Below are 25,973 nucleotides of genomic sequence, written 5' to 3' on the forward strand. Positions count from 1 at the left end.
GTATGCATAAATTATGAAATATGTACGGCACTGATAACATCAACGCAATAGTTAAAAGTGGCAATAATGGGTCAACATATACGTGACATTAAGTGGGAAACGTGGTGGAAATGGTTTATAAGTGTTGAAAATGTCTTGAAAGTGGAAACAATTTGCAGAAAAATATGGCAAAAAAGTGATGAAAATAGGTTAAAATATGGCAAGTTTGGTGTAGTTGTAGAAAAGGGGTAAAAATAAACAAAAATGGGCTATATTCTTAGTTTCTTGAAGGCGTCTGGTGACCCCCCCCAAGAGTCTCGCGACCTCAAATGGGGTCCTGATGCCAACAACCCCTAAGTACCCATGGAACTCTGCAGTTTACAAAAACTGACAGAAGTTCATATATTTTAGGAAGACATTTATTGAAGTTGTTGGGCTGAGTCCAACAGGAACTAGTAACAACATGTTTGTAGGATTTTATTTCATGTACAATGGTGGATATCTCCAAAAATACGCAGTTCCATTGATATAAATGTTTGACGTTCAGACTTTAACAATATACCTTAAACCTTTGCACTGGCAGGCACCACATTATGGCCACTAAAAGGGAAAGTGAATAACACTGATCATCTTTTTCATCATCGTACCTGACCTTTGAAAACTTAACAAGTCGATTTAATAGAAGTTGTTTTTTAATTTAAAAAAAAAAAAAAAAAAAAAAAAAAAGGCAAGTGTGAAGCAAACTGTAGTGAGTGGACAACAGGCAAAGGTTAAAGCAGCTCCAAATGTCCAACACTTGATGTTTGTATGAACTTTGAGTTCCCAGAGGCAACCTACCCAAGCGTGGGAACAACATGCCAACCCCCTGATCCACTTTGGAACTGAAAACTAAAGCTTTAAATCATCTGTGAGGCGTTGTGAAGTGTTAGCAATTAAACAGACACGCTTCTCCAAAATATGTGCTACAGAAGCGAGTATTTCACTCTAACATCTTGGTACCACATACCACAGCACACCTTTAGAGGTCTATTGTGTATATTGAGCGATGGCGGTTAGTTTGTGTCTTAACGTCTTATATAAAAAGTGAAGCACATGTGAATCACGAAAGAAAAACATGACTTTTGACACAAAAATATATACTCTCCTCACCGACTTATTGATTGACTGGACGCTTCCTGACCATAACACTTTTAAATAATTCTATTTTAACAGTCATTTTGATGTGCTTATTTCTTTAAGTGTAAATCTGCTATTTACTAAGAATTTAGGAGAAACGCTACAAATAAACTTTAAAGATCTCTAAAGAGGAAAACTTTGACAAGAGCTTTATTTTTCTTCATTTTGCCAGAGGAAATAACCAGTGCAAAGTCGGGTGCTGAAAAATACTACAGAGCAACAGGTTTAGTTCAGATAATCAAGAAGAATAAATAAAATACTGTTCAGGATAAGTTAAGAGAGTTGAAAACACAAATTAGTCGAGACAAAACAAAAAACCTGACGGTGGTTCTTCACATGAAAACAGATTTGAATATGGAGGCTCTCACTTCTCCCAAACCTTCAAATCTTCGTTATTTCTGACGTAATGAAGAGAAGAGGCACTGTGAAGGCATCAGATCAAGGCTCTCTTTAGTTAATCACTTCCTTGATGTAAACCTAAGTGTCTTGATGCCAGTTTTCAGGTATGTGCTTCATAACTTGGTGACCGCAGTTTGACCTAAAAGTTATATTACGGGTCCCTGTTCCCGGAGTTTTCTCACATCAGTAGAGTCTGTAGAGGGATTCTCCATGGTTACTGCGGTGGTTACGATAGGATCGCAGGAGCCCATCGGATCCCACTCAGATTTCCAACGCTGGCTGAGCGTTTTCGTGCAGCTCTCCGTACGTTTTTGTACTTGTCATCACAAAGTCTGGAGATAGCCTGTAGGGAGGACATATACATAAGATTAATGCTGCGTTCACACTGGATGCTTCACGAAATGTCCGTACGTCCAGATTACATACAAAGTCAATAGATAGATGCGTCCCAGATGCAAAATCTTTCCTGTGCAGCAGTGTGGTTCGATCCGCACGTCAAGTGCGTTGGCCGTGCGAGTGCTCCCAATTTTACGCATATCCGCACATTCGCAAGAGTTAAAAATATTGAACTCATGCAGCTGTTTCGCATGCCGAAAGCCAATCAGAGTCTTTGTTGAGGATGACGTCAGGCCGTCAACACGGACACCGGTCTGTTCAACTGTGGAGTAGAAGCTGTGTGTGACCACCTGGAGCTGTATGACACAGCCTTTATAACCAGAACCGGACTAGGAAGGAAGGAGAATCAGCGAGGAGGTGGTAGTAGCAGATAAAAGTTCTCTCTGTAGCACTGAGCTAGGATAGCATTAGCCGCTAATCACACCAGCTTTTTTCACTGGTGGTTTATGTTTGTGAGAGGAGAAAAAAGAGCGCAGCTCCTCGCTTAAGCAGGCAGTGAAACTCACAGAGTTGGATGTGTCACTGGTGGGCGGGGCTTTGCTTTAGACGTGCTTATGATGCGAATGGGGACATTTTTTGATCCTGCGGAACCTGCGGTACGTTTTGTATGGCAGATGCGTCCGGTGCCACAGAAGACGCATTCGGTGTGAACGCAGCATTACACCCCATCTTTAGATGTTACCGATTGATGTTTATTCTATTATCAGGAATAGATTTTGAACTGTTCTAATGTTCTTACTTATTTACTATAAATACAGGGGAGAAACTATTTAACACCATACTCTTACTTGGACAACTGCCAAAACTAAACTACCGGTATCATCATTCATCATCATTATAATCCGACTGTGATGACGTGGAGACGATATAAGACAGCTTGTCTTCATTGTATTACTTTTCAGTAGCTCCAGGCTGAATTGAAGTATCTCACCTCTAGTTTCTGAGCTTTGTCTCTGCTGAGTAACTCCAGAGGGAAGCTCAGGTTGTTGGACTCGGAGAGCGATCGAAGGTCAAAGTAGTACTTAGCGTAGACACTCGACGGCACATTGATGTTAAACTGTAACAGCTCCAGGAAATGGCGCTCCAACTCATTCCTGAACATGAGATTCAGAGGATGAATAAATGAACATTAAAATCAACAATGAACTATAACATGAAGTAGGGCTGGACGATATGGACCAAAACTCGTATCTCGATATTTTCTCTCAAAATGGCGGTATACGATATTAATCTGAATATTTTTAACTTGATAAAGTCTTAATAGAAAGACAATTCAGGGTTAAATTTGCTGATGGAAAATGCCACACATACACATCTATTTACAAACAGCTGTACAATGGGTTCCACTTCACCTAAAATGAGCTATAAAAATATATTTCTCAGTATATCTCAATATGGAAAAATTGTAAAGAACACTGATTGACTGCGAATAATATTAAATACTTATATGATGTGATTTTTACCATGTGATTGTATAAATAAAAACAAGTTAAAAAAATATATAAATATATCTCGATATAGGCAATATTGTCATTTCCTATATCGCCAAAAAAGAGAACTTGATATATCTTGAATGACGATATATTGCCCAGCCCTAACGTGAAGTCAAATCCATTTTCACTCACATGTCCTCGACTGTAATATCCTTGAGGATCTGGCAGTAATCAACGTTCCAGACGGCCTGGTCGTCCCAAACCTTAGAGGCTAACAGAATGGCTCCCAGTACAATCCTCTTCCAATTCCCTGGACAGATATCGATCTCAGCATAAGTCAAAAGCCTCTCCAGGTAGACCTGCAGGTCACAGAATGGAGAAACATGCCACTTTAGAGTAGATAGTCATGGGTAAACTAGTGATACAAGTCAAAAATAGGTTGCATGAAAACATTTACCAATGTGATATTACAAGAGTGTGTTATTGAATCAGATTATGATGCTGTATTGTGAGATGAAAACCTTCATTTAACACATGTGACTGGAATTTTCCCACCATATCACATACATGGCATAAATTTCACTAACTTTTATTCCTGTAGGAAAAACCAAAACTTTTATTCCTGTAAAACAATATAACAAAAGAAGACCACTGGTGACTCAATAGTAGAAATAAAGGATTACTGGTATTTCTGGAACTGGAATTGAACTTTTGTCATCACCAAAGAACATTACTACCAACATATGCAGCGCTGTGATATGAGTGCAGTTCTGTGCAGAAAACACAAGCCATTCTTATGAAATATGGAAGCTGGATGTCATTTTTCAATAATCATTGTAGAGTGGATATTAAAGATATTTAGTGAGAAAATTATTTTTTTTGTTTCCATTTGATCAGGGCACGCCCACAGGAATGAGCACGGGTGGCCAATGAAAATCTGTGGGAGCCCGAATGCAGTTGAATCTCACCAGTGTGACGATGGCACACTCAGCTGTGAGCTGAGCTGCACTAAACAACGTCCTGACGAAACGATAGATCTGCCTCTGCTCAGGCTCATGCTTGTTGTAATCCTGCGGGACCTCAGATTTCTGCAGGCAGAGGAAGAATGGAGAATTTAAGTTTAAGGAAAGACAAACTGTAGAGGAGTGTGAAATGAAGTGATTTCCAAAGGGTGGGCTGTACCCCTAGTGGTTGGTGGAGATACCGTGCATGATCGATTAGCATCATGCAATCCAGATTGACTGTGTGATTTGTTTCTGAAATAAGTAGGGTAATGGTACGTTCACACCAAACGCGTTGTAGGCGTCAAAATTGTGCCGCATGCGCGTAGTTGGACGCTTGAATACAGATGCTTGTCACCAGCGTCGAAGATGCTTGGGACGCGCGTTGAGGGGAGGGGCTTTTCTGTTGCCGGTGGTGTTCATACAATGGATGATATTGTGGCGATCCGTTACGTTCATAATTCACCCAGTGACTGTGAAGTGGTGGGGAACATTGTGTTGAGAAGGCGGTGTTTCCGGTCGGATGTATTTTGGTGTGATTCAGGGTGTGCGCTGTGATGTCAGAGGGCTATAGAGAAATGTGGTTGAATGGAGAATAAAGTTTGGAGTTCCTTGCTGAACATGTTTCTCCGACTCCCGTTCATCAGCTCTACATTATCCAGAGAGTGGTTTTGCTTTATTTTAGCCTCTTCGCCATTTCTGGATTCACCAGAGCGAGAGTATGAGAGTCGCTTTCAGCGCTACTTCCGTCTCTCCTGGGCCCAGTTTGATGACCTACTGACCCGCGTCGGTGCTCGCATCTCCTACCAGGACCCCAACTACAGGCGCTCTATTCCAGCAGAAGAGCCTGTCCATCTGTCTCCGGTTAGTGTTGTTGTTTTCTCATTATTTTGAATATGTCACGTTTGTGGAACGCTCCTGATTGATCGACACGCCGCGATATGCCCCAAAACTTCAACAATCCCAACTCTAGCGTCGGCCGCATTGGAGGCGCCGGACGCTCATCAAAAGCGTCCGCACAGGAGCCACGGGACGCGCAGCGGAACCTCCGACGCTCCCTAGAAGCGCGTCCACCACGTATTGTCAGTGTAAACCTGACGCTTTTGACGCTTTCGATACGTTTGTTGTGAATGCGCCATAAGAAGACGGATTAATGGAGTCATGTTTGATGTTAATGCCCTCACTGTTTTTAACCTCATCAATAAATAAAATGGCATCTGGGGGCTGAACCAGACATTCCACAGCTAACCATGCTACCATTGCAACACTTTCAATAATTAACAAGATGGGACTCATTACCTAGTTAAAGAATACAATATATAATTTCAAGTAAAAGTTTAAACTTAACTTAATGAAAATAAGGCACAAATGATCATGTATGTGATTCTAATTTAAGTAGAATGGACTATTTTATTTTTGTAGCATATTATCTCCTATTTTAATTAATTACTTTGAAGACTGATAGATGCATAATCAGGAAATGAAAGTGTGTGTACATTTATTTTGTGTTGGACCCCAGGAAGACTAGAATTTCAATGCTAATAGGCAGCGTAATGAACAAAAAATAACAATTAGATTTTATAAAGCAGTAATAAAAGATGAATCTAGCATTTCATGAATCAGATATATTGAGTTTCCAAACAAGGTCTAGTGATGGATGCCATGGACGCCTGCTGGAATCACATTAGAGAACTAAAAAAAAATATCAAGCTAGGAAATCCAATAAAATCGCTCAATCTTCATTTTGAGCATTAGACTAACTGATTTCACAAATCCAATTGTGTGGTTTTTACAGCTAAACAATAGCAAAACATCATAACGTCCCAGTCAATAGATGTCTCACCGTAAGAGGATGAAGTTTCTCATCAAATATATCAATCAGCATTCCTCCATGAGAGTCCCTGAAATCACACACAACACTTTCTCATATTACTGCAAGATTTACACAGTAGTCATGCAAACTGAACATATCACAGTTTAATATGAAAATTGGTCATAATGGTATGATGTGATGTAAATAAGCTTTTTACTGGATTCAGAGTTTTTGTGTGCAATTCTTAAAATCCTAAACTATATCAAAGTCAAACATATTTTAGGCTTATTAGTTTCCTTTAGAAATGTCGTGCAATCTAAAATAATCATCTTCAAACAAACAAAAAAATGTAATCGATGAAGTATGGAGAGTATTGGAGAGTAGTGTGTGTATGTGTGTGTGTGTGTGTGTGTAAGGTGCAATCATAATGCACGTGAGAAGATTTATTATAGTTTGGGTCCAATAAGTAGTAATCCATGTTATTTATTGTCCTTAAATCCATTTGTAGAAAGGAATGAAAGTCATACACATAATGCAGGTGTACGTCAGCCTGTATCAGCCTAATTTCAATAAAAAACACAAACTCATCATTCAGCGTTCAGATGCTAATTATCATCCAAAAATATTAAAATCTCACCTGTTTTTTATATGGTAGTAAATTGCCAGTGAGACGCTGCAAAAAGGAGAAAAAGGTTTATATTATCGATGCACAGAGGAGAGTTGTGAATGTGTTTATTTGTTGTTGTGTTTTTTTTTTAAATTGTGCATATTATTGCTGTGTCATGTTTGCTTCCGTGATGTCACCATTTGATGGTGTATTTGAGGTTGGGCTGGCTGACTGTGTTTTCATCAAGGAAGATTGTGGAGCAGGAGCTGTATTTACGCCTGGATGATCCATGCTACACACACACACACACACACACACACACACACACACACATACAAACACAGCTGTTATTAAAGCAACATGCCAGTTCAGAGATTTAAAAACACTCATTTTAGTTCAGGGGCCAAATACGGAGCAGTTTCTCTTCAGTAAGCTGCAGAATTTAGGTGGAAAAATTAGTAATTGAATCATTATTGTGCTATAGTTTGCACTTTGACATATAAATAAATGATAAAAACTTGTATGGCACTGATATCAAAGCAATAAGTGACAGATATTAGTACCTGCAGGATCTTTATTTTCAATTTACTTGATTTTGTGACACAGTTTTATGTAATTTGGGGAAATTTTGAAGAAAATTGCAGGATTTGGGAAAAATGGGGAGTTCTTTTAACATTTTGAGATAAAAAATGACTGCCATTATGTGATTTAAGCATGGAGAAAATGTGAGCTTTGCTAATATCGTGGAGGTTCATTAAATTTGTGTAATATTTTTTAGACAACTAAATAATTTTGTAACTTACAGAAAGACTCATGGTTTCGTTGACTTTTTTTGCTTTCTGCTGCGGGCCGAATTGGATGCTGGATTTGGCCCCGACACATGCATTTAAAACCTTCCATTCATTAAAAAATAACATAGCAAGTAAAAGGCAGCTTTCTAACACGAAGAAAATGAACTTTAAATGCTGTCATAAACAGGCAGCATAAGGAGGTTAGAACCAAAGACCACTTACGTTATTGATGAAAAGGCTCTTTCGTTTATCCCGCACTGAAACAGTAAAAACACATTCCACAAACTGCTTTATTATTAAAACACAATAATAATTACACAAAACAGATGCATGAACTTTATTTGCAGGGAGCAAGAGTCTGCTTGAATATTTTTTTTTTGGCATTTCAAAGCAAAAAAACATGTTACATTTGAGTCTTTTAGGGTCTGTGTGAATTACTTGGATAAAACAAACTCCTTTTACAGTGTGGTTTGAACTCTATAGCACAACAGTTAAAATACTTCATCCACAGTTCAATCAACCAAGAAGCAACACACAATAACGGTGTTAAAGGTAGTGTTTGGGTTAGGAGAGGTCAGACAAAGGTCAAGGTAGAGTACAAACACAATGACAGCAGATGGTTGGTTAGACATAGAGCCACTAGAGGGAGACAAAGTAACATCACTCACCATTTCTATAAAGCACCTCTGCAAAAAGAGCAACCAAGAACCTTATTTGTTTTGCACAATAGATTCTTCTAGAGGTGGAACAGCAGGTGTTGGGGCTCGTTCAGCTTTCATTATGCACTATTTTACAAACATTAGCTTAAGACGAGACACCAGAGAGAAGAGATTTTTGAGTTAAAATGATTCCATCCTTGGGTGTTTCCTCGTTGCAGTACATTTATCTTTTACATGTTAAAAATATTTGTGATTCTTCCACAAAGCCTAAAACAACTTTTACCAATTGTTCAGTGATTATTCAATAGACAGTGTAAGTTTTTAGTTTGATCAGATGAATACTTGTTGAGATACGGCCAATTCAGTGAGGGGGGGATATGTCTTGATTTTCACGCATCCTTATTGGTGGTGCAGACGACCCGTCTATTATGTATCCTGATATCATCAACTACCTGGATTTCACCAAGCCCATACACAGCAGAAGACCTTACATCTTATAGAAGTTTGGAGGTTGGCTGCGGCTGCAGAGGCTCGCGTTAGCAACGGGTTAGCATACTGTTTATTGGCAGATAACTCAGTCAGTTCTAATAATTTCACAGTGAACCTGCAGCATACTTGCTCTAAAATAGTATACGACCGCCAGGAAATCTTAGATTTATGCATATCAAACAGTTATAGTCTGTTTGATGCGGCAACTCTGGACCTTGAGCCTCGGATTGCTACGCCCACTACATCCCGCGGCCTAGGATGCTGCGGAACCTCGTACCAGCGGTGGAGACGTAGAGCGGTGTGATCAGAAGCAGGAGCGGGGCTAGCAACCAAGCTAAAACCTAATCCTCAGAGAACGCTGCTTCCTTCCATCCTGTGTTCTAATGTCCGCTCCCTGGAGAACAAACTGGACTACCTGAAGCTGGATTTAAATGCAAGACGGGAGACGAGGGCGGCGGTGTTTGCATATACACCAATAACAACTGGTGTAGCAACGATGAGCTAGTCTCATGTCACTGCTCTCCTGATGTAGAACTACTGACTATAAAATACAGACATTGTTCTCCCTGATTTGTTATAACTTTTGGCAAAACTCCACGTTTTTCATGGCCTGACTCATTAGTACAGCCAAAAACAGGACAATAGTTCACCATTTCCTCTCAAAATTCGGGATTTGCTTGTGTGTGTGCTGTTTGTAAAACTGCTGCTTATCTCCAAAATGGCGACTTCCGGGTTGATGACGCGGTTGATGACGCACCGTGAAAACCCTCTATTAGCTGTGGCCATGGCAGCTATTCAGTTGGGGTTGAAGGCAGGGCTCCCTTAGTTAATTAATGTGGATGCTGCATGGAAAATATTGCTTCTTCAAGCTTGTGATTCCAAGGAATCATATCAAATATCACAATTTTATGAAGTATTCCCTCTGTGAAAGGCATTTAAATCTTTTACTGGCCTGTTTGGAAGGGACTTATCAGTATTCTGACAGAAACAAGACCTTCCATCTCTCCAGGCTTTTGATCCCTCTGATAAACACTGATGTCTCCTCTCTCACTGTGTGATCAAACACACACGCTGAGTTTTCCAGCCACACACTGCGAGGCTACAAACGGCTCATCAGTTGGCCATGATAGGACCGCTGCTTACAGCCCCTCCACACTGTCCATAGCCGCTTGACATTTCAGATTTACTAAAAGAAAAACCTATGCCGAGCTTTGAAGAAGATGATCAAAAAGGTATAATTTAGAATTACATGTTATTTATTTTTTGGTGCGCATTTAAGGTCAAAACGAAAAGATTTCACAAACTAACAATTTATTACGATGATAATAGGACTTGGTGAATTTTCAGAGTGGATGGAAAAGTCTTAAGTGCAGGATTAGACATGATTGTTGCATACATTTAGCAGTAAATAAATAAAGATTTTATTAGAAAAATGAAATGTGATGACATGCTTTCATTTGGTATCCTCTATGGTAGAAAATGGATTGTGATAGCACAGGATGGACTGAAAGCTTTTCATTGAAAAGAAAATGAGTGGCACTTGATCCAGTAAAAACATCAGCCACTTGTGATTAAATCTGCTGTTAGAGTGAGAATAAAGTGACTCACCATCAGTCTGTGACTTGCTGAGGAATATAGTGCTGGCCCGCGGATGGTCTGATGGATTATACTCCATATACAGCTCTGTTAACGTACAAGGAGCGGGTTAGACGTTTAGCAATGTGACTTTTACTGTCTTTTATAAAACAAGTATTAGCCTTACTAATGCGTTTCAGACACACTACTCACCGCTGTGACCAAATGTACTTAAAAACAATATGCTAACTAGCATCAAAATGAGCTATATCAATCTAAATCAACTAAAAACTTAAAATACCAAAACAGAAAAGAGGTATAGAGTAGTTGCTTCAGTTCTTATTATAAACCCTTATTTGTAACAGAATACAATCAATTAAGCGAGAATTTCTTAAAGTTGTTAGCTACTATAACACCTGTAAAAATGTAAAAATAAATAAAGCCACTTCACTTATTGGTTTACATTGTATAAATGGTTTAAATCTAAGCCAAAATGCACACGCCATGAATGAGAATGTGTGCGTTGTGGAAAACAAACTGAAACAATATAAAAACAGGCTTGACAGTGGGGCCAAAAATACTGTAAAGAATGATCAAAATATGTAAACTCCATTGCCTTAAAAAAGTGAATTTATGTTGGCTTAGATCAATTAGATTTGATGAACTGATTAATTGATTAAGTTCTGTTGACTTAGATGATCTAAATCAACATAAATTAGGTTTTTTGAGGTAACGAGTTTGCATTTTTTTCCCCTCTACAATAGGGGTTCTCAACTGGGCTCACCCTGGGACCCACAATCGTGACCCACTTTTTTTTAGAATTCAACCAACTGTAAAATCTTTTTAAAAACATATATATTTTCTTGTGCAACATACATTTCACAGCATGCCTGTCAAAAGAAAAGTTTCTTTCAAAATAAAAGACGTCCAACATAAAACACATTAAGTTTTTTGCGTTTTTTTTTTTTGACCAGCTGTCTGCGACCCACCCAGTACAGGTCCGCGACCCACTTTTGGGTCCTCACCCACCAGTTGAGAATCGCTGCTCTACAGTGTATGAGATTGTCTGATCCGAGGGCCACATTACCAACATTCAAGAGCTAATATCGAACTCCCTCTGATATTGTCTTTAACTATCAATCTCCCAGTATCATGAACTGGGATTCCCACAGTGCACTGCAGCTGGTGTCGAGTGTTGACACAGGATAGTAAACGCTAACAATGACTCCTGCTGAAACAGGAGGAGCTCAGCTAACCCATCAGCTGGCAAACCTGCGTGTCTGCCTTACAACTCATGGATTATGTATTAACAGCAGGCGCATCAAGCCCATAATTGTAAACTCTGTTTACCTGTCAAAGTGTAGATAATCAAATCTATGATGGACTTTGAATATTGCAGTTTCCTTCTTTATTATGGATTGGAAAAACAACTTTGATCTCATAGCATGAGCAGAGTCTTGTTTTATAGTGATAAAAACAACCCTCAGTGGCCCTTTATGGGCATACTTTAACCTATTCATGTAACCACATAACGATTGCAGTGTTTTGGAGAGGCTATGGCTGCTAAGAGTAGCAACATCTGCAGGTTTGATGTTTCCATTAGGGTATTGGTTCTAGCGGAGATGTGCAAAATGTTTGATGAAGGCTCCAACTGAACCCCCACAGTCTACTGTGGGTTTAGTCTCACAGGCACAGACATACAGTATTATGAATGTTTGATGTGTAGTCTTTAGTTTAGGACAGTTGTTTCATGGGAAATGTGATCTGGGAAGGTACAGTAAAAATGCTATTTTTCCACCATTTACCAGAAGCAGAACAGAAATAAATCTAACCTTTACCTTTAAAGTGTTAACTCCAAGAGTTCACTGACCTTGTAAACCATGACTGTATTTTAGTTGAGCTTTGAATCTTAGCTAAACATCGACCTTGGTTGCAGCATCAAAACACAGGGAAAGTACTTTGTTCTAGGGATGATTTTCTGCTGTAAACTAACTATTCTAGATCTTGAAGCATTGTGCCATAGTGTCAAACATTGTTCCCTAAGCTGGTCAAAGTGAGTAAAGAAGACTAAAGCAACCACATTCCAGACAACACACACAGTGACCACTGGCCTGGAGAGGTAGTAGACCAGGTTAAAGAAACAAACCCTACACTCCCATGGAAAGGCTCCGAGGGAATAAACACGAGTTCCCACAGATTTCAGGCATGAGCTGTCACATGTAAGCACAGTCACAATAGGACTGAGGACAAAAATGTTCACAGAAAGTGTCTGTTAACATCATGGGTTAATGTAACCTAAGGTTTAAACATGATGTTACTTTTATTTGACAAAAAAACTGTGCTTTCTACTTTTCTACTTATTTGGTACAATAATTATATGCAAACATAACTCATCATTACCACAACACAGAATAGGGCTAGGCGATTTTCCCAAAAAACAAAAAAAATCTGATTTTTTTTCAATAGAAAAATTCAAGTTTCGATTTGATTTTGTTTTTCAATGCCCTTAAAAATGACTACAGACATCAGATATATTGTCAAAAGTTCAACTTTATTGCTGTGATTGTCCTCAAGAGTTAAAATAAATAAAACAATCCCAAAATAAAAAGTAAATGAGTCTCTGTCATTCAACAACTTCAAGCTTTAACCCAGGTTTAAGCAAAAGTGCAACAGCAACTTCACAGTAGCTTCAATTTTCTGATTAAGAAATCAAATAACTACATATTTTATAACATATAACATTACAATTAAAAAAAAATAATAAACACTTCCCTTAGCATCTCAGCATAGTGCGAATAAAAAATTAAACATGCCTGTGACACACACATAGCCTACTCAAAGGGTAAACAAAGAGGGGGCGGGCTCACATCGCGCTACGGGACGGAACGTGAAAAAGTCAGAAAAACAATGCAGTGGAAAAAAATAATAATTGTTACTCGAATTTGCAAAATAAAAATAATATTTATCTACAAATTCGATAAATCGATTAAATAAATATTTTTTGCCCAGCCCTAACACAGAAGTGAGGAAAACTTTTATTTGACGCCAAAATGATTTTGTTTTAGAGAATTCATGCGTCCACACAGGGAGACCAAAAAAGACCAAAACACTGTTGTTCCTATTCCAACCCAGCATGTGGCGCTGTAACATTGACAACATGAATAGCTCTAATATTTCATTGGACGGCCTTCTTCAACTTTGATTGCAGCACTCATTCGCTCATTCAACAAGCTCCTGCAATGTCACATCACATTTCATCTGTCTATCCAGACTGGAGTTCATTCTTGTATTCAGACTAGATTCCTTTCTTGAAGATGACATTTCTCCAACTCTCCTTCCCAGTTTTTAATAATGTTGGACAGTTCTTAAACACATTTTAGTCGTTTCAGCATTCTCCTGAGCTGCTTTCTCTGCTTGATGCACAACAGTAAATCTTTTCCATGACCACAGGAAGTCTCTTTCCACATGGCTGTTTAACAAATAAGGAGCTCCTCACTGCATCAGTTAGGGTTTAATAACTTGTGACCAGCTTATTTGCTAAGTTAAAGCTGCGGTATGTTTTCTTTGGCTTCATTTGGTCAAAACTCCATGTTATTTGAGAGGACACTGGACCTCTGCTTCTTCTCTTGGTTCTGTATTCGAGGCTTTAGAAAACAAGGAGGCTGTGACACTCGGTAATGAAAGTGCAATGGCAGGTGTTGCGGCAGGAAAAGTCCCCATTGCGGCATTGTGCACAACAGCTCACAGGGCAAAGCATGACGAAAAAAGGGAGAACGACATGGAGAAGCGACAGTCTAAAGGCTCAAACATACTCCGTAGACATCAGCGCCTGTGTGGGGTCCGCGCCACACACTGGTGTAAGAGGGAGAATGATACCAGACGGAATACGTTGCATGTAAATCTTGGACAAGCATATCTAAGGTGGCAAAAGGCTTGACGCGAAGTGGTGCAGGTCTTCTCTTGCTCTGATCAGCTAGCAGTGCTGCGTCTGGGGGCTACTGAGTGTGAACGTGACCAACTGTGAGCGCTTTGGGACGGGGGAGGGGCCCACGGCAGCACTCGTTGCTTGTTGAGGACAGCAACTACAAAGAGATACGTGTTTTCAGTCTCTAAAACAACAGAAAACTCTTCAATAATCCAAGGAAAAGTTGCTAGATGTGTCACTAGTAGCTTTTGAGAAATAGGTCACTAAGAGAAGTTGGAAAGTTGCCAGATTTAGCGACAAAGTCACAGCAAATCACAAGGATACCGGTGGATTCAAAATGGTGAGGGGAGGGTAAAGGCTTGGTTGTTTTCATTCCAGTCTCATCTACATACTGCAGCTTTAAATCCAGGTCGTTTTTTTGCCCAATGGTGTTTATTTGAGTAATACAAGAACCACATGAAGATCTAGAGGTCAAGTTCAGGAAGAATTGGATTTTGTTGCTGATTTTAGACTGGCCTTGTTTTTGGGATTTCCTTAAAGGCGACTTATGAAGTTGCATTCGCTCCAGAACCTGTGTTGTAATAATTGTTCTATTTTAAAATGCCTATTCTGTGAATAAGCATTTTATTTTATTTTATTCATTTCCTACAAACAGAACATTTGCAGCAATCTACAGCATAAAAAGCTTAAAAATATGAAATGGCTGGTTTGAGCCTTGAGATATAAAGAAAATAAATTCTGCTTTTATCTGTTCTGAAAATAACATGTTCCTTTGAAATAAGGTTAATTTAATCCATTTACGCCGCTTTGTTGCACTTTCATTTCAACTAGTTTCAATCAGGTTTCTGTTTACCTTGTAAGATTAATTTCTCATGAATGAAAATCTGATTCTCTTGTTGTCTGCATCTTCATCTCAAAGCCAACACTGCCTTTTGAAGTGGTAATGAGAGTGATGAGGTTGGGAGTGTGCAGTGAGTAAACGAATTTGTCAAAGATGGCTAATAAATCAAACAAGGACACTCTTCTTCAAACAGACCTTGAATGCAATTATCACTAAATAAAAATCCTCCTTACCATTTACAACAGTCAGCTTTTTTCTAATAAACAAAGGTAAAATTCTACTACTTCTGCTTCCTTCAAATCTAGATGAGGGCAAATACAGAGAACCTGAAAATGAAGGATCATCACGACTATCAATCTCTAAATGTGGAGCTTGGAAGTTCTGCCGTTTTCTCTGAATTCTTCAGTCTCCTGTAGTTAAGAAACATTCATTTTGATTTTATTTGATGTTTTCCATAAGCCATAAAAGTGAATTTGTGATTGTCTGCATCTGTGTTAATTGTGCAAATAACGGGTGTGACATTGTTCAGGGTGTACACCATGAGTGAGCTGAGAAACAGTAATATGTGTAAATTAGAGATGGGCAAATTGTATCACAGCGGAGCCACAAAAATGTGGTTGTCTGATTTGTTTCAGGCATTAATACAAGAAAAAATCAAGGGTTTTGTCATTGTCATAATTATCTGGGGTTTTGTTAGTTTTTAGGTATTTTGTGTGTTTTTTGGGTCATTTTGGGGATTTTTTATTTCTTATTTTATTTTTTTGTGTTTTTGAGTCACAATGTGTCTGTGTTATTATAGTATTTTGTGATTTTCAGCCAATTTCTGAATTTGTTTTTTGCTGATTTGTGGGGTTTTTGGAGTCATTTTGTTGGCATTCTTTTTTACGTGTCTTGGATGTCATTTTGGGTACGCGTTGTTGTTTTGTGTGTTTTCATAGTCCTTGTGTGTGTTTGAGTGGTTTATTTTTGTGTTTCATTAGCAATTTTATATATTTTTGGAATATCTTTGTGTGTTTTGTTATTTGTGTACATTTGTAAACATTTTGTGCATTTTTCTATTGTTTCATGTGTTTGCAGCTAGTTTGTGTATTATGTTGGGCTTTATCGTATATATTCCTTCCTACTTATTGAGTTACAATTTTTGTGGATTTATTTTGGGGGCCACAACAAAATTAGACAGTGGCCCCTGTCTATATACAGTAGATGTATAGATGGATTTATTATACACATTATTATGTATCTATACACAATCAAACAAATCAAGACGGTAATAACCTTGCGTCAGTGTAAAATAAGCTCATAGTTTACTACAGAAAAATGTCTAGACCTTCATTAATGCTACGTTCTATGTTATTAGTTCAAATTAGGGGTGTTGAAAGAAATCGATTCGGCGTAATATCGCGATATTACGTTGCGCGATTCTCCTTTTTTTTTTACCTTTTTTAAACCTGGAAAGTCTTTTCCGCTGCAGGAAACATTGTAACTAGGGATGTCCCGATACAACTTTTTCACTTCCGATACGATACCAATATTGCAGCCTTGGGTATTGGCCGATACCGATCTGATATCAGCAGAAATCATGCATACTTTTATTACTTATTTTGTAGTGTGGAATGTTAGAAAAAATAAATAAATATATAAATAAATAAATATATATATATATATATATATCTATATATATATATATATATATCTATATATATATATATCTATATATATATATATATATATATATCAAGCCAATGGATTACATATAATTAACCTTTTAGAATAATAATATTCTTTGATTGAATAAAAGAAATTAAAAAATAAAATAGAAGATATTGAAAAAATTTATTAAAAAAACAATACATATTATATCGGCGATTTTAGATGCCATCCGATAAAATCCGATATTCGTTTGCTGGCTGATATCGGGCCGATATCCGATATTAATACCGGATCGGGACACCCTAATTGTGACTGCACAAAGAAGTGCGCTGAAACCTGGGCACGTAGACCACCTTGTGTTTTTTCATAAAAATCTAAAAAGAAAGTACTAACTTTCTGCATTTATTTTTTATTCTAGGCATAAACCTCAGTTAAGTTGCACTAAAGTCAAAGTTGGTTTAAAAGCCACAGGCAGATTGTGTTATTTTTTTATTAAAAAATTGCAATAATCACCTTATACTTTAATATCGGGATATATCGAATCGTATCGTGACCTATGTATCGGGATACGAATTGATGCCAGGCAATACCCACCCCTAGTTCAAAATAAATCAATATGTTTAAGAACTCTGAGCTTTAACGTATAGCAGTAAACACTGGTTCTGTTTTTCCAAACAATAGAGAAGCCACTTCTTTCCTTCCCCCAGACTGTACCTAAATATAAGAGCATCAGCTGATACACGATGCCTCACACAAACAACTGTGTTTTTTAGAGCGAAACACAGCGTGCCTTGTGTCAAAGAAAGGCTGGTCATATGATGGCAGCTCCTTAGTCACAGTTCTACACAGTATGCAACCAGTATTTAAGTCTTTTTAGACCTGAGAGACATGATTACTATAGAGTTTAACATGGTAGACATGCAGCAATATTTACACTTGTGTATACACAATGGACCATGGGTTCAGTTGATTCACGTTTTTCAAACTGTGGTAAATCTATCTATCTAATCTAAAGCAACCACTTCCCATAAATAGTGTGTAACTTTTTTTTTCTTCTTTTTTTTAGATTGTGTAATTTTGGATTTTGAGAAGTTGAAAAGTGAATTTCCAGTATTTCAGTCCAAAGTCATTTACACCTCCCCTATAATAAAAAAGTTCAGCAGCTCATTTCTGTCAATTATTTGCGGGACAGATCGTTATCAGTGGTTGTACATAAGTAAACAGTGATATAACCACATTAAAACACAGTAGTAGGGGTGTCCCGATTCGATATCAGCCTGAAAACAGATATCGGATTCAAATTCCTGGATATTTTTATTTATTTATTTTTTCACCAATTCATTTTTTTATTTATTTTATTCAATTGTAGAATACTGTAGATATTGTGTTGAAGGTTAAAATTATGTAACCAATTGGTTAATAATAAATTGGTTAGTTTTTCTCATACCTACTGTTGCTGACTATTGTTCTCTGTTTAACATCACTAGATCAACCTTTTCTAACATTCCACACTACAAGATAAGTTGTTTTTTTTTTATTAAAGAAATGTTTTTTTTTTTTGTTTTTTTTAAGTAATAAAAATATGTATGATTCATGCTGATATCGGATCAATATCGGCATCCCTACACAGTAGTAAATGTCCTATTGTTTAATAAGGCACTAAGTACTTAAGGGTCAGAATAAGGGTTTCAGGTCAATGTGCAGTAAGGGATCAGACCTTAAACGCCAAGTTTATTCAGATATTTGTGATATTTTGTTAATTTGTTCTTTTAAAAGTTGATTGTGTTACAGGATTACATTTAAATGCTTGCACAAAACAAAGCTTTTTAAAGTCACTATTGAATATATATCTTTTAAATTATGGGAAGGAATTTGTAAAAGTTCTTGTAAGAGTTGTAAATGCATATATTATCACACATATATTGTTATTTATATTGTTGATGATGAGGATGTTCTGTTATTATACTGCCTTACATGTCATATTGTGTTGAGATCCAGGGAAACATATAAAACTAATAGAAATCCAATAGAATAAGAGACAAATTGGTTTAAAATCTTATTTAAAAAAAATCCTGAACATTAAAATGTATTAATATAATCTTTTCCATTTGATAAAAAATTTGCACTGTCATCCCATGTCATTTATCATACCAAATGTGGCAGAATAGACAGGAATAACACTTTTGGTTTCTAGTAATAACTCTTGTACAATTTAAGTGTCATTCGTGTCCATTTAAAAAAAAGTAATGCAAGTTAATTAGTAAGTTATGTGATGATAAAGACTGATGTGTTTCAATCATAATACAGATTTAAAAAACCCCATGTGACATAAAAGAATTGCCCTAAACACTGTGTCTAACCATAACTGATGAGTTTCCTTAATATTTCCTACATTCTCGTTGGAATAGTAGAATTTATCCAATCAAAGAATATAAAGGGAATAAATCCTCAGTTATTGTTATGTTTTTCTCTTGTGCTGTTCAAAAACCATTTAGGGCTGCAACAATTCCTCCAGGTGCTTAAATATCTCCATTACAAAAAAAATAATGTGAATTTCCTCTGCTTCAAAACCTTGTTCATTTAAAAAAAAAAAAAAAAATACAGTTTTATGTATTTTTCTTATCATGCCTGCATTTGTCAACTCTGGTTGACACTGCAAGTAATGGAATCTTTTCATGACAACTATGCATGTTTTGTTTTTTTTTTCTCTTTTTCTACTGTGCGTACATGCATGTAATAAATAAATGTTCTTTTGTTCCCTAAAATTGAACCAAATTTGTTGGTATTATTAAGTGATCGTTTTTCATTTTCTGTTGTATTTTTAAATTCAGCTTTAGCTAAGAAAAAGTCTATTTTATCCCATTCATTTTTTGTATTATATTATTGTATTATATATATTATTTTTACTTTCTCTGCACATGCTGTCGAAGGTCAACACTATGTGTAGTGCAATATTTTCGGGACAGCTAGGCATGTTTTGTTTTTGCAATTAAATAACGACATTAATGTTATTGCATAACTGTGACCATCACCAACAAGAAACATTTTATTAAAGGGAGAATATATAAAAAAGAGGGCAGGTCACCTCGGTGAACAGGGAAGAGGGAGTCAGGGTAGGACAATGGAAGGGGTGGGAAAGAGTGGGCTATTTTAAGGTGTTTATCCCATTAATCTATTGATCCAAGGGGAAAATCGAAAGAATACTCAAGAAAATGATGCATTAAGTGTAGTCTGACAATTAGCATATATGAGATTGATTTCTATACCATCCAAATAAAAAAGGCTGTCAGTATACATGTGGTTTATTGATTAGGTTTATCTCATATAGTGCAACCAACCCTTTTCTTGCATCTGCCCTCCAGTTCCTCGTGGGGTGATGTGTAGGGGTGCGAGAAAAAAAAATCGATTTTACGATATATCACGATTTTTGGGTGTCAATTTTAATTTGCTTTATTTAATTTAGAAAATAGATTTTTTATTTATTTATTATTTTTTTGGGATATTTAATCCATATTTTTGTATATTGTGCAATATTTCAGTAGTGGTTACAATGCTTTCAATGTGTTGCAATGGTTACTTGATGCACTTGATTTTATGATGGCAGTGTTTAATGTCTGCAATATTTATGTATGCGCAGGCATGTTATTTTCATATAATCTGTTTCAGATCAGTGTTTAAACTGACACAATAGGAGAAATTATTTTTTCTTATTTTTGTGCATTGTCAATAACTCAGGGTGTTTTATCCTTAATGTTCTCACTTACAGTTGTTACAGTGCCGTCATTATGTTGTCATGGTTACTTTGTGAAAAGAAACTTGTTGCACTTGATGTTATGATGACAGTGTGTAACACTGCATTTTTTTTTTTCAGTGAAAATGTGCAAAAACACTAATAAGAAATAATAAATCGGATGTTTTGAAGCAAATAGTTTTGACTCAATTTGTCCTCTGAATGATCAATATCTTCTGATGAACATACACAGCAACTTGCATTTTGATATTAACTGGGTAGATTATCACGATAACCCAAGTATCGTTATACGTATCGTATTGCAACATCCTTGCCAATACTCACCCCTAGTGATGTGTAGTAAGGGGCAGGCACTCACAGTTGACTCAGACTTTGATTTGACTGTATTTTTAACGTAACTAAGAATGAATATTATCCATTATCCAAGAAGAAGAAGAAGAAGAAGAAGCATTAATTCTGAGCCATCCTGTTTCCCTGGAGGCTTCGTCTATCACAGGCTCACAGCTGTCTTTCTGCGCCTGTTTTTTTTTTTTTTTTTTTTTTTTTTTGGGGGGGGCTGGGTGGGTTCTTTTTTATTTTTGATGATGCAGATTGTAATGATGCCCCCTAATCTCTGTCACACAATCTGTGAATTCATAGCAGACCGTAGACATTAGACACGCTACGGTTTCAATCACAGAGACAGAGACAGACGTCCTCTCAGCACCACATCTTTCTATAGCCCCATTGACATCACTCTATCCACCCTCTGAATCTACGTCATGTCACATTTTCCACTCTGTGAGGATGAGGAAGGCATCCAGCCACATTCATGCATTTTTTACAATTGCATTGATTTATGTTTAACTTGGAATGGTCGATTAAGTTGACCATAGCTGGAATATAAAAGAGTTCGACATCCCAAAGATCATTTTTAGTCTCATTCAACCACACACAGCTGCCACGCAAGGCGCCAACATCTGTTTGTGCCGACAACTCCAAATTAAGGCTGCACGATTAATCGTTCTAAAATCAAAATCGGATTATTTATTGAGTTTTTTTTTTTTTTTTTTAAGTCAAAATCGGAAAATCGATTTTCCAGTTTAATCATGTGTTAATCGCGGCTTTCAACAAACTGTGAAAAACAAGTTTCAAACACATGTTTAACGTGATAGACCCCCTCTTTTTGAAATGTGAATTTTGTGTGAGGTTTTTTTTTTTCTAACGCAAGGTTCTCTTTTTAAAAATGCTGAGGGATTCATTTTTGTTTGGGCAGGTTGTTATTTTATCAACATTCTTTGTTAAAGCTTTGCAGTTTCACTTCTTTCCCAATACGGAAATTTGTTTTTAGTTTTTCAATAAAAAAAAAAAAATACTTGTAATAATTAAATCCAGTGTCTTTTTTTTTTTTTTAAGGGGAAAAAAAATTGAAAATTGTATTCGAAAATCGAGTTTTCAATGTAGAAAAATCAGGATTTTCAGGACCCTAAGTAGACCCAAAATCATTTGAATGTCCCAATAATATCCAGGAATGGCTTAAGACAGCAAAACGGAAGAATTTGATTTCACAGTTTTTCAACAATTTTCCAAGCCCTGTACACTCTAAAATACAAAAAAGAAGGGGAAAAAAATGCTTTTTAGCTCTTTCCAGAATTGATTTGTGATGTTTTACCAAGATAAGTTCCTTTATTCATCAATAAAAGACATATTTTTTAGTCCAACAATTTACAAAAGAAACCCTGTGATAATCATTAGCTTCACTGTTTATTAAACATTTTTAAAGTCATCAAAGAGATTTAAAAAAAAAAGTGCTCTAAGTGCTTTCAGCAAACCCTTAAATATAACTTAAGGAAAAAAATATCCTTTCTTTACAAGTCCCTTAACACTACTTTTGAATTCATCAAATTATTCAATGACATTAAAAACTAAAATCTTTCAAAACTGCCTGTGCAGCATACAAATTCAAAAGACTAGAGTCAATTATATTAGTTATGTGAAATAGAAATTACTGCCCTGGGAAAAAAAATGATATTATGGTGGAGAACAGGATCACAACACATTTTTTCCTAAAAATAACAGCCATAACATCTTCTGTCATTCTTTGGAATATCCATTAATGCTTGGCTGCAGGCAGAAAATCAGATGTCCATTTGGAGGACACTTTGCAGTGTGAATGGGTCGATTGTAATGCATATTAGTATGTGTCAGTGCGGGGTGATGTGTGTACGGTGGGGAGGAGGGGGGTTCATAGTTGGTTACAGACTGAAAACAAAAGGCCAGTACAAAGCAGTCTGTCCTCATGTACAGGGTCCAATAGGCAGCTCCTTATCTCCGTAGGACGTGTGGAGAGGACACACGCACACACACACACACACAATGTTTTGTTAATTAATTTAACATTTCAAAATCTTAATGGTGAATAATAACAAAAAAACACAAAATGACTCCTAAAAAACACAAAGCAACATAAAAGACAATAAAATAAGACACAAAAATACAAACAGAGTAAAAGATACACAATGACAACAAAAATATAGGACAACGAAAACACACAAAATGACAAAAAAAAAAAAGAAGACATAAAATAAGACAATAATGAAATAACACACCAACAGGACAATATACAAAAATGACAGCACAAATAAATAAATGACAACAAAAACATACAAAACTATAGGACAACAAAACCCACAAATGACAAAAAAAAGAGCAAAAATAATAAGAAAATAACCAAGAGGACAATAAACGAAATGACAACAAAAGACTCCAAAAAACCACACAAAACCCTTTGCTATTGGTTGGTTTCCTGTATTAATGCTTGGATTGGTCATTAGAAGATTACAGTTCCATTTAGCAGACGCTTTTATCAGACACGAGCAGTTCAGGTTAAGGGTCTTTCTCAATGTCCCACAGTGATGACCCAGGTTCCATAGCCCACTCCTTAAATTATCATTAATGTTGATATGATCATTGATATTGTGGCCCTCGGATCAGACAACCACATTATTGTGACCCCGCTGTAATAAAAGTCGCCCATTTCTGTTAATTGTAGGAGAATGCTTACATTTAAAAAGAAGTGCATGCTAAACTATTACATAGTTATTAGTAGATTATAATTTGTAGACATGTAAATTACTATTTAAAGACATTTCAGGATATAAAGTAAAGGCTAAATCCTTTACTTACAATTACCTGGAATGGCGGTAATATTTAAATTATTGTTATTATTCTAGAAGGGCTTGATGAGAAGCTTTTGAGGGCCTCATTTGGCCCACAGGCCTTAGCTTTGGCAACATGCTTACAAAGTAAATGCAATGTGAGCACATGAAGTGGTGTTTATTAGCTATACAGCTATGTCACTTGTATTATTCCATGATCTGGTGCTTTGTTAGGGAGTGATGTGTTACCGTCTATGTTCTCCCTGTCGCTGATGTGCTGGAGGTTGCAGGCGGTCTCCTCCCTGCTTAGATCCGAGTCCTGGTGGTAGGACTCCAGCCTGGAGTGAGCATTTCTGCGAAGCTTCGGGCTGCCAGACACGCAGCAGGAGGTGGCTCCCCCCATCCTTCCCTGTCCCTGTCCCGGTGCCGGTGCCGGCAGGCCCGCAGAGAGGAGGAGGAGGAGGAGGAAAAACGATCTGCTCCACCGGGGCTAGTCGGACCGGAGAGCATCCGTTACTGCTGCGGCTGGTGGTGCGACCATCGGCCCGACTGTCAGCGTCCACTGAGCGGCTGTCACAGCAGGGGGAGCCTCCACCTGGGGGGGTCCAGGGTGTGTGCACCGCGACCCACGGCTCTGCCAGGCATCGTAAACACGGACAGATGAACAGGGACCGTTGGATGTGCGCAGAGACTGGCTGTCAACAGAGCGACAGGGAGGGAGGGATCAGGGGCCCTGAAGAACTTCCGGTTCACGGAGAGATACAAAATAAAAGCGCAGAAGAGTCCAGCATTTATCATTCCAAAGGCTTTTTTCTTGTAAGAAAGTTGTAATTAGCCTTTATGGAAGCCCGCCAAAAAATAAAAAAAAATGGAAAAGTAAAATAATTATTATAATAATAATAAATCTAAGTTATACTTATTAAGGTTGAGAGTCTCCGGATACCTCACAATTCGATACGCGATACAAAGCTCACGTATAACGATTATCTCACGATATGACAATACTACGATTATCGATATGTTGGTCAGAAATCAATCTACAATTATCTATGACATAACAAGAAAAAAAAGATTAAGTGAAAAAACAAAAAAAAAATATTTGATATCTCTGAAAGACATAAATTGAAAAAGTGTCTTATGAACAGTGACACTATTTTAGTGCAACATTTCTGTCAATAAGTGTCAACATACCAATGTAAACAAATAAGTATCTCCAATAGTGCTTTCTGTAAACAAAAAATAGGGTATTTCTTACCAGTGACACCATTATAGTGCAATATTCCAATAAACAATATATTGGTTCCTTCAACAAACAGTGACAATATTTCTGTGAAGATGTACCTGCACATTTTAGTGAAAAAGCAAAAAAGGTTTTGAAAATAATAAAATACATTTTAAATAATATATATATATATATATATATATATATATATATATAATTTTTTTAAATTGATACTTAGTGTGACCATATCGATAATCAATATATTGCCGTATCGAGATATTGTCACGCTCCTAATACTTATGAGATACTAAGTCATAATTATGAGATACTAAGTCATAAAGGAACACAAAGTACAGGTATTTGTTTAAAAAAGGAAGGAGTCAAAGCAAAAAGTTCCCAAAAAAATAAATACTCAAGTAAAGTACAGATACCAGAAAAAAATCTACTTAAGTACAGTAATGAAGTATTTGTACTTTGTTACTTGTCACATCTGTAATTATGAGATACAAAGTCCTAATTATGACTTAGGTTACCATGCACAACAGGTTGTGCACATTCACGTTCACAAGCTATTTTTGAAACACTGACTCACTGGAAATGTGTAGATGTTTTTGGCACACCACAATGTTTTTAAAGTGAGCTTTGTGAGGGTAATATGTACTTGAAAAACTGTGAATTGTGTTTTTCTACATGCTATATATAATAAATCACTTCAGTTGATGCTCAGTTTCTCTGTCAGTAACTATCCCGCCCATCCACTGACGGTCTATAAAGGCTGCCACTTGAGCTTCATCCGTCTAACTTTGTCTCCTCCACAGTTGGTCCTTCGGTAGCTTTTTCTCTCCAGGATGATTTTGATGTTGTGAGTTTCCTACAAAGCAACTACAATTTCATCATTTGTGAATCCACGTAAAAAGTAATCTTCAAGGATAAAATCCATTTGTAAAAATTTGTCTCAGCCCCTTCCAACATGGAAGACCTTTTACTAGACCTCTTAGATAGTTTCAGTGGTAGAGTGGGTCGTCCAATAACCAAAGGGTTGGGGGTTCAAATCCCGCTCTATCCTAGTCATTGTCGTTGTATCCTTCCTTGGGCAAGGCACTTTACCCACATTGCCTTGTATGAATTG

At 37.0% G+C, this 25,973-nt stretch overlaps 1 protein-coding gene across 4 annotated transcripts; it reads right to left on the minus strand.

The window, feature by feature from the left end:
* Nucleotides 1–1,692: 1,692 nt before the first annotated feature.
* LOC114479280 (cyclin-Y-like) lies at nucleotides 1,693–24,641 on the minus strand. Of its 4 annotated transcripts, XM_028472876.1 has the most exons (11): nucleotides 23,872–24,641; nucleotides 10,352–10,426; nucleotides 8,264–8,281; nucleotides 7,818–7,852; nucleotides 7,002–7,096; nucleotides 6,835–6,870; nucleotides 6,228–6,285; nucleotides 4,352–4,471; nucleotides 3,576–3,742; nucleotides 2,882–3,044; nucleotides 1,693–1,897 (listed from the first exon to the last, which is right to left on the minus strand). In XM_028472876.1, exons 1-11 carry the CDS (start codon nucleotides 24,023–24,025, stop codon nucleotides 1,781–1,783), a joined length of 1,038 nt encoding a protein of 345 aa, XP_028328677.1. In that variant the 5' UTR covers nucleotides 24,026–24,641; the 3' UTR covers nucleotides 1,693–1,780. The 4 variants fall into 4 exon arrangements, with proteins under 4 accessions (XP_028328677.1, XP_028328678.1, XP_028328679.1 ...); XM_028472877.1 differs by lacking the exon at nucleotides 8,264–8,281 and having other exon boundaries at nucleotides 23,872–24,639; XM_028472878.1 differs by lacking the exon at nucleotides 7,002–7,096 and having other exon boundaries at nucleotides 23,872–23,923.
* Between the last annotated feature and the right edge of the window lie 1,332 nt (nucleotides 24,642–25,973).

Source organism: Gouania willdenowi, chromosome 17 (genome assembly GCF_900634775.1).
Source record: "Gouania willdenowi chromosome 17, fGouWil2.1, whole genome shotgun sequence".
In the NCBI taxonomy this organism is placed as follows: domain Eukaryota; kingdom Metazoa; phylum Chordata; class Actinopteri; order Blenniiformes; family Gobiesocidae; genus Gouania; species Gouania willdenowi.

Excerpts from the sequence above, each read along its gene's own strand:
- LOC114479280 (XM_028472876.1), bottom strand. The coding sequence starts at position 24,025 with ATGGGGGGAGCCACCTCCTGCTGCGTGTCTGGCAGCCCGAAGCTTCGC. Across the intron at positions 7,097-7,817 it reads AGAGCCTTTTCATCAATAAC|CATGGATCATCCAGGCGTAA; the intron begins GTAAGTGGTCTT and ends GTGTGTGTGTAG. Across the intron at positions 4,472-6,227 it reads AGAAACTTCATCCTCTTACG|AAATCTGAGGTCCCGCAGGA; the intron begins GTGAGACATCTA and ends CTCTGCCTGCAG.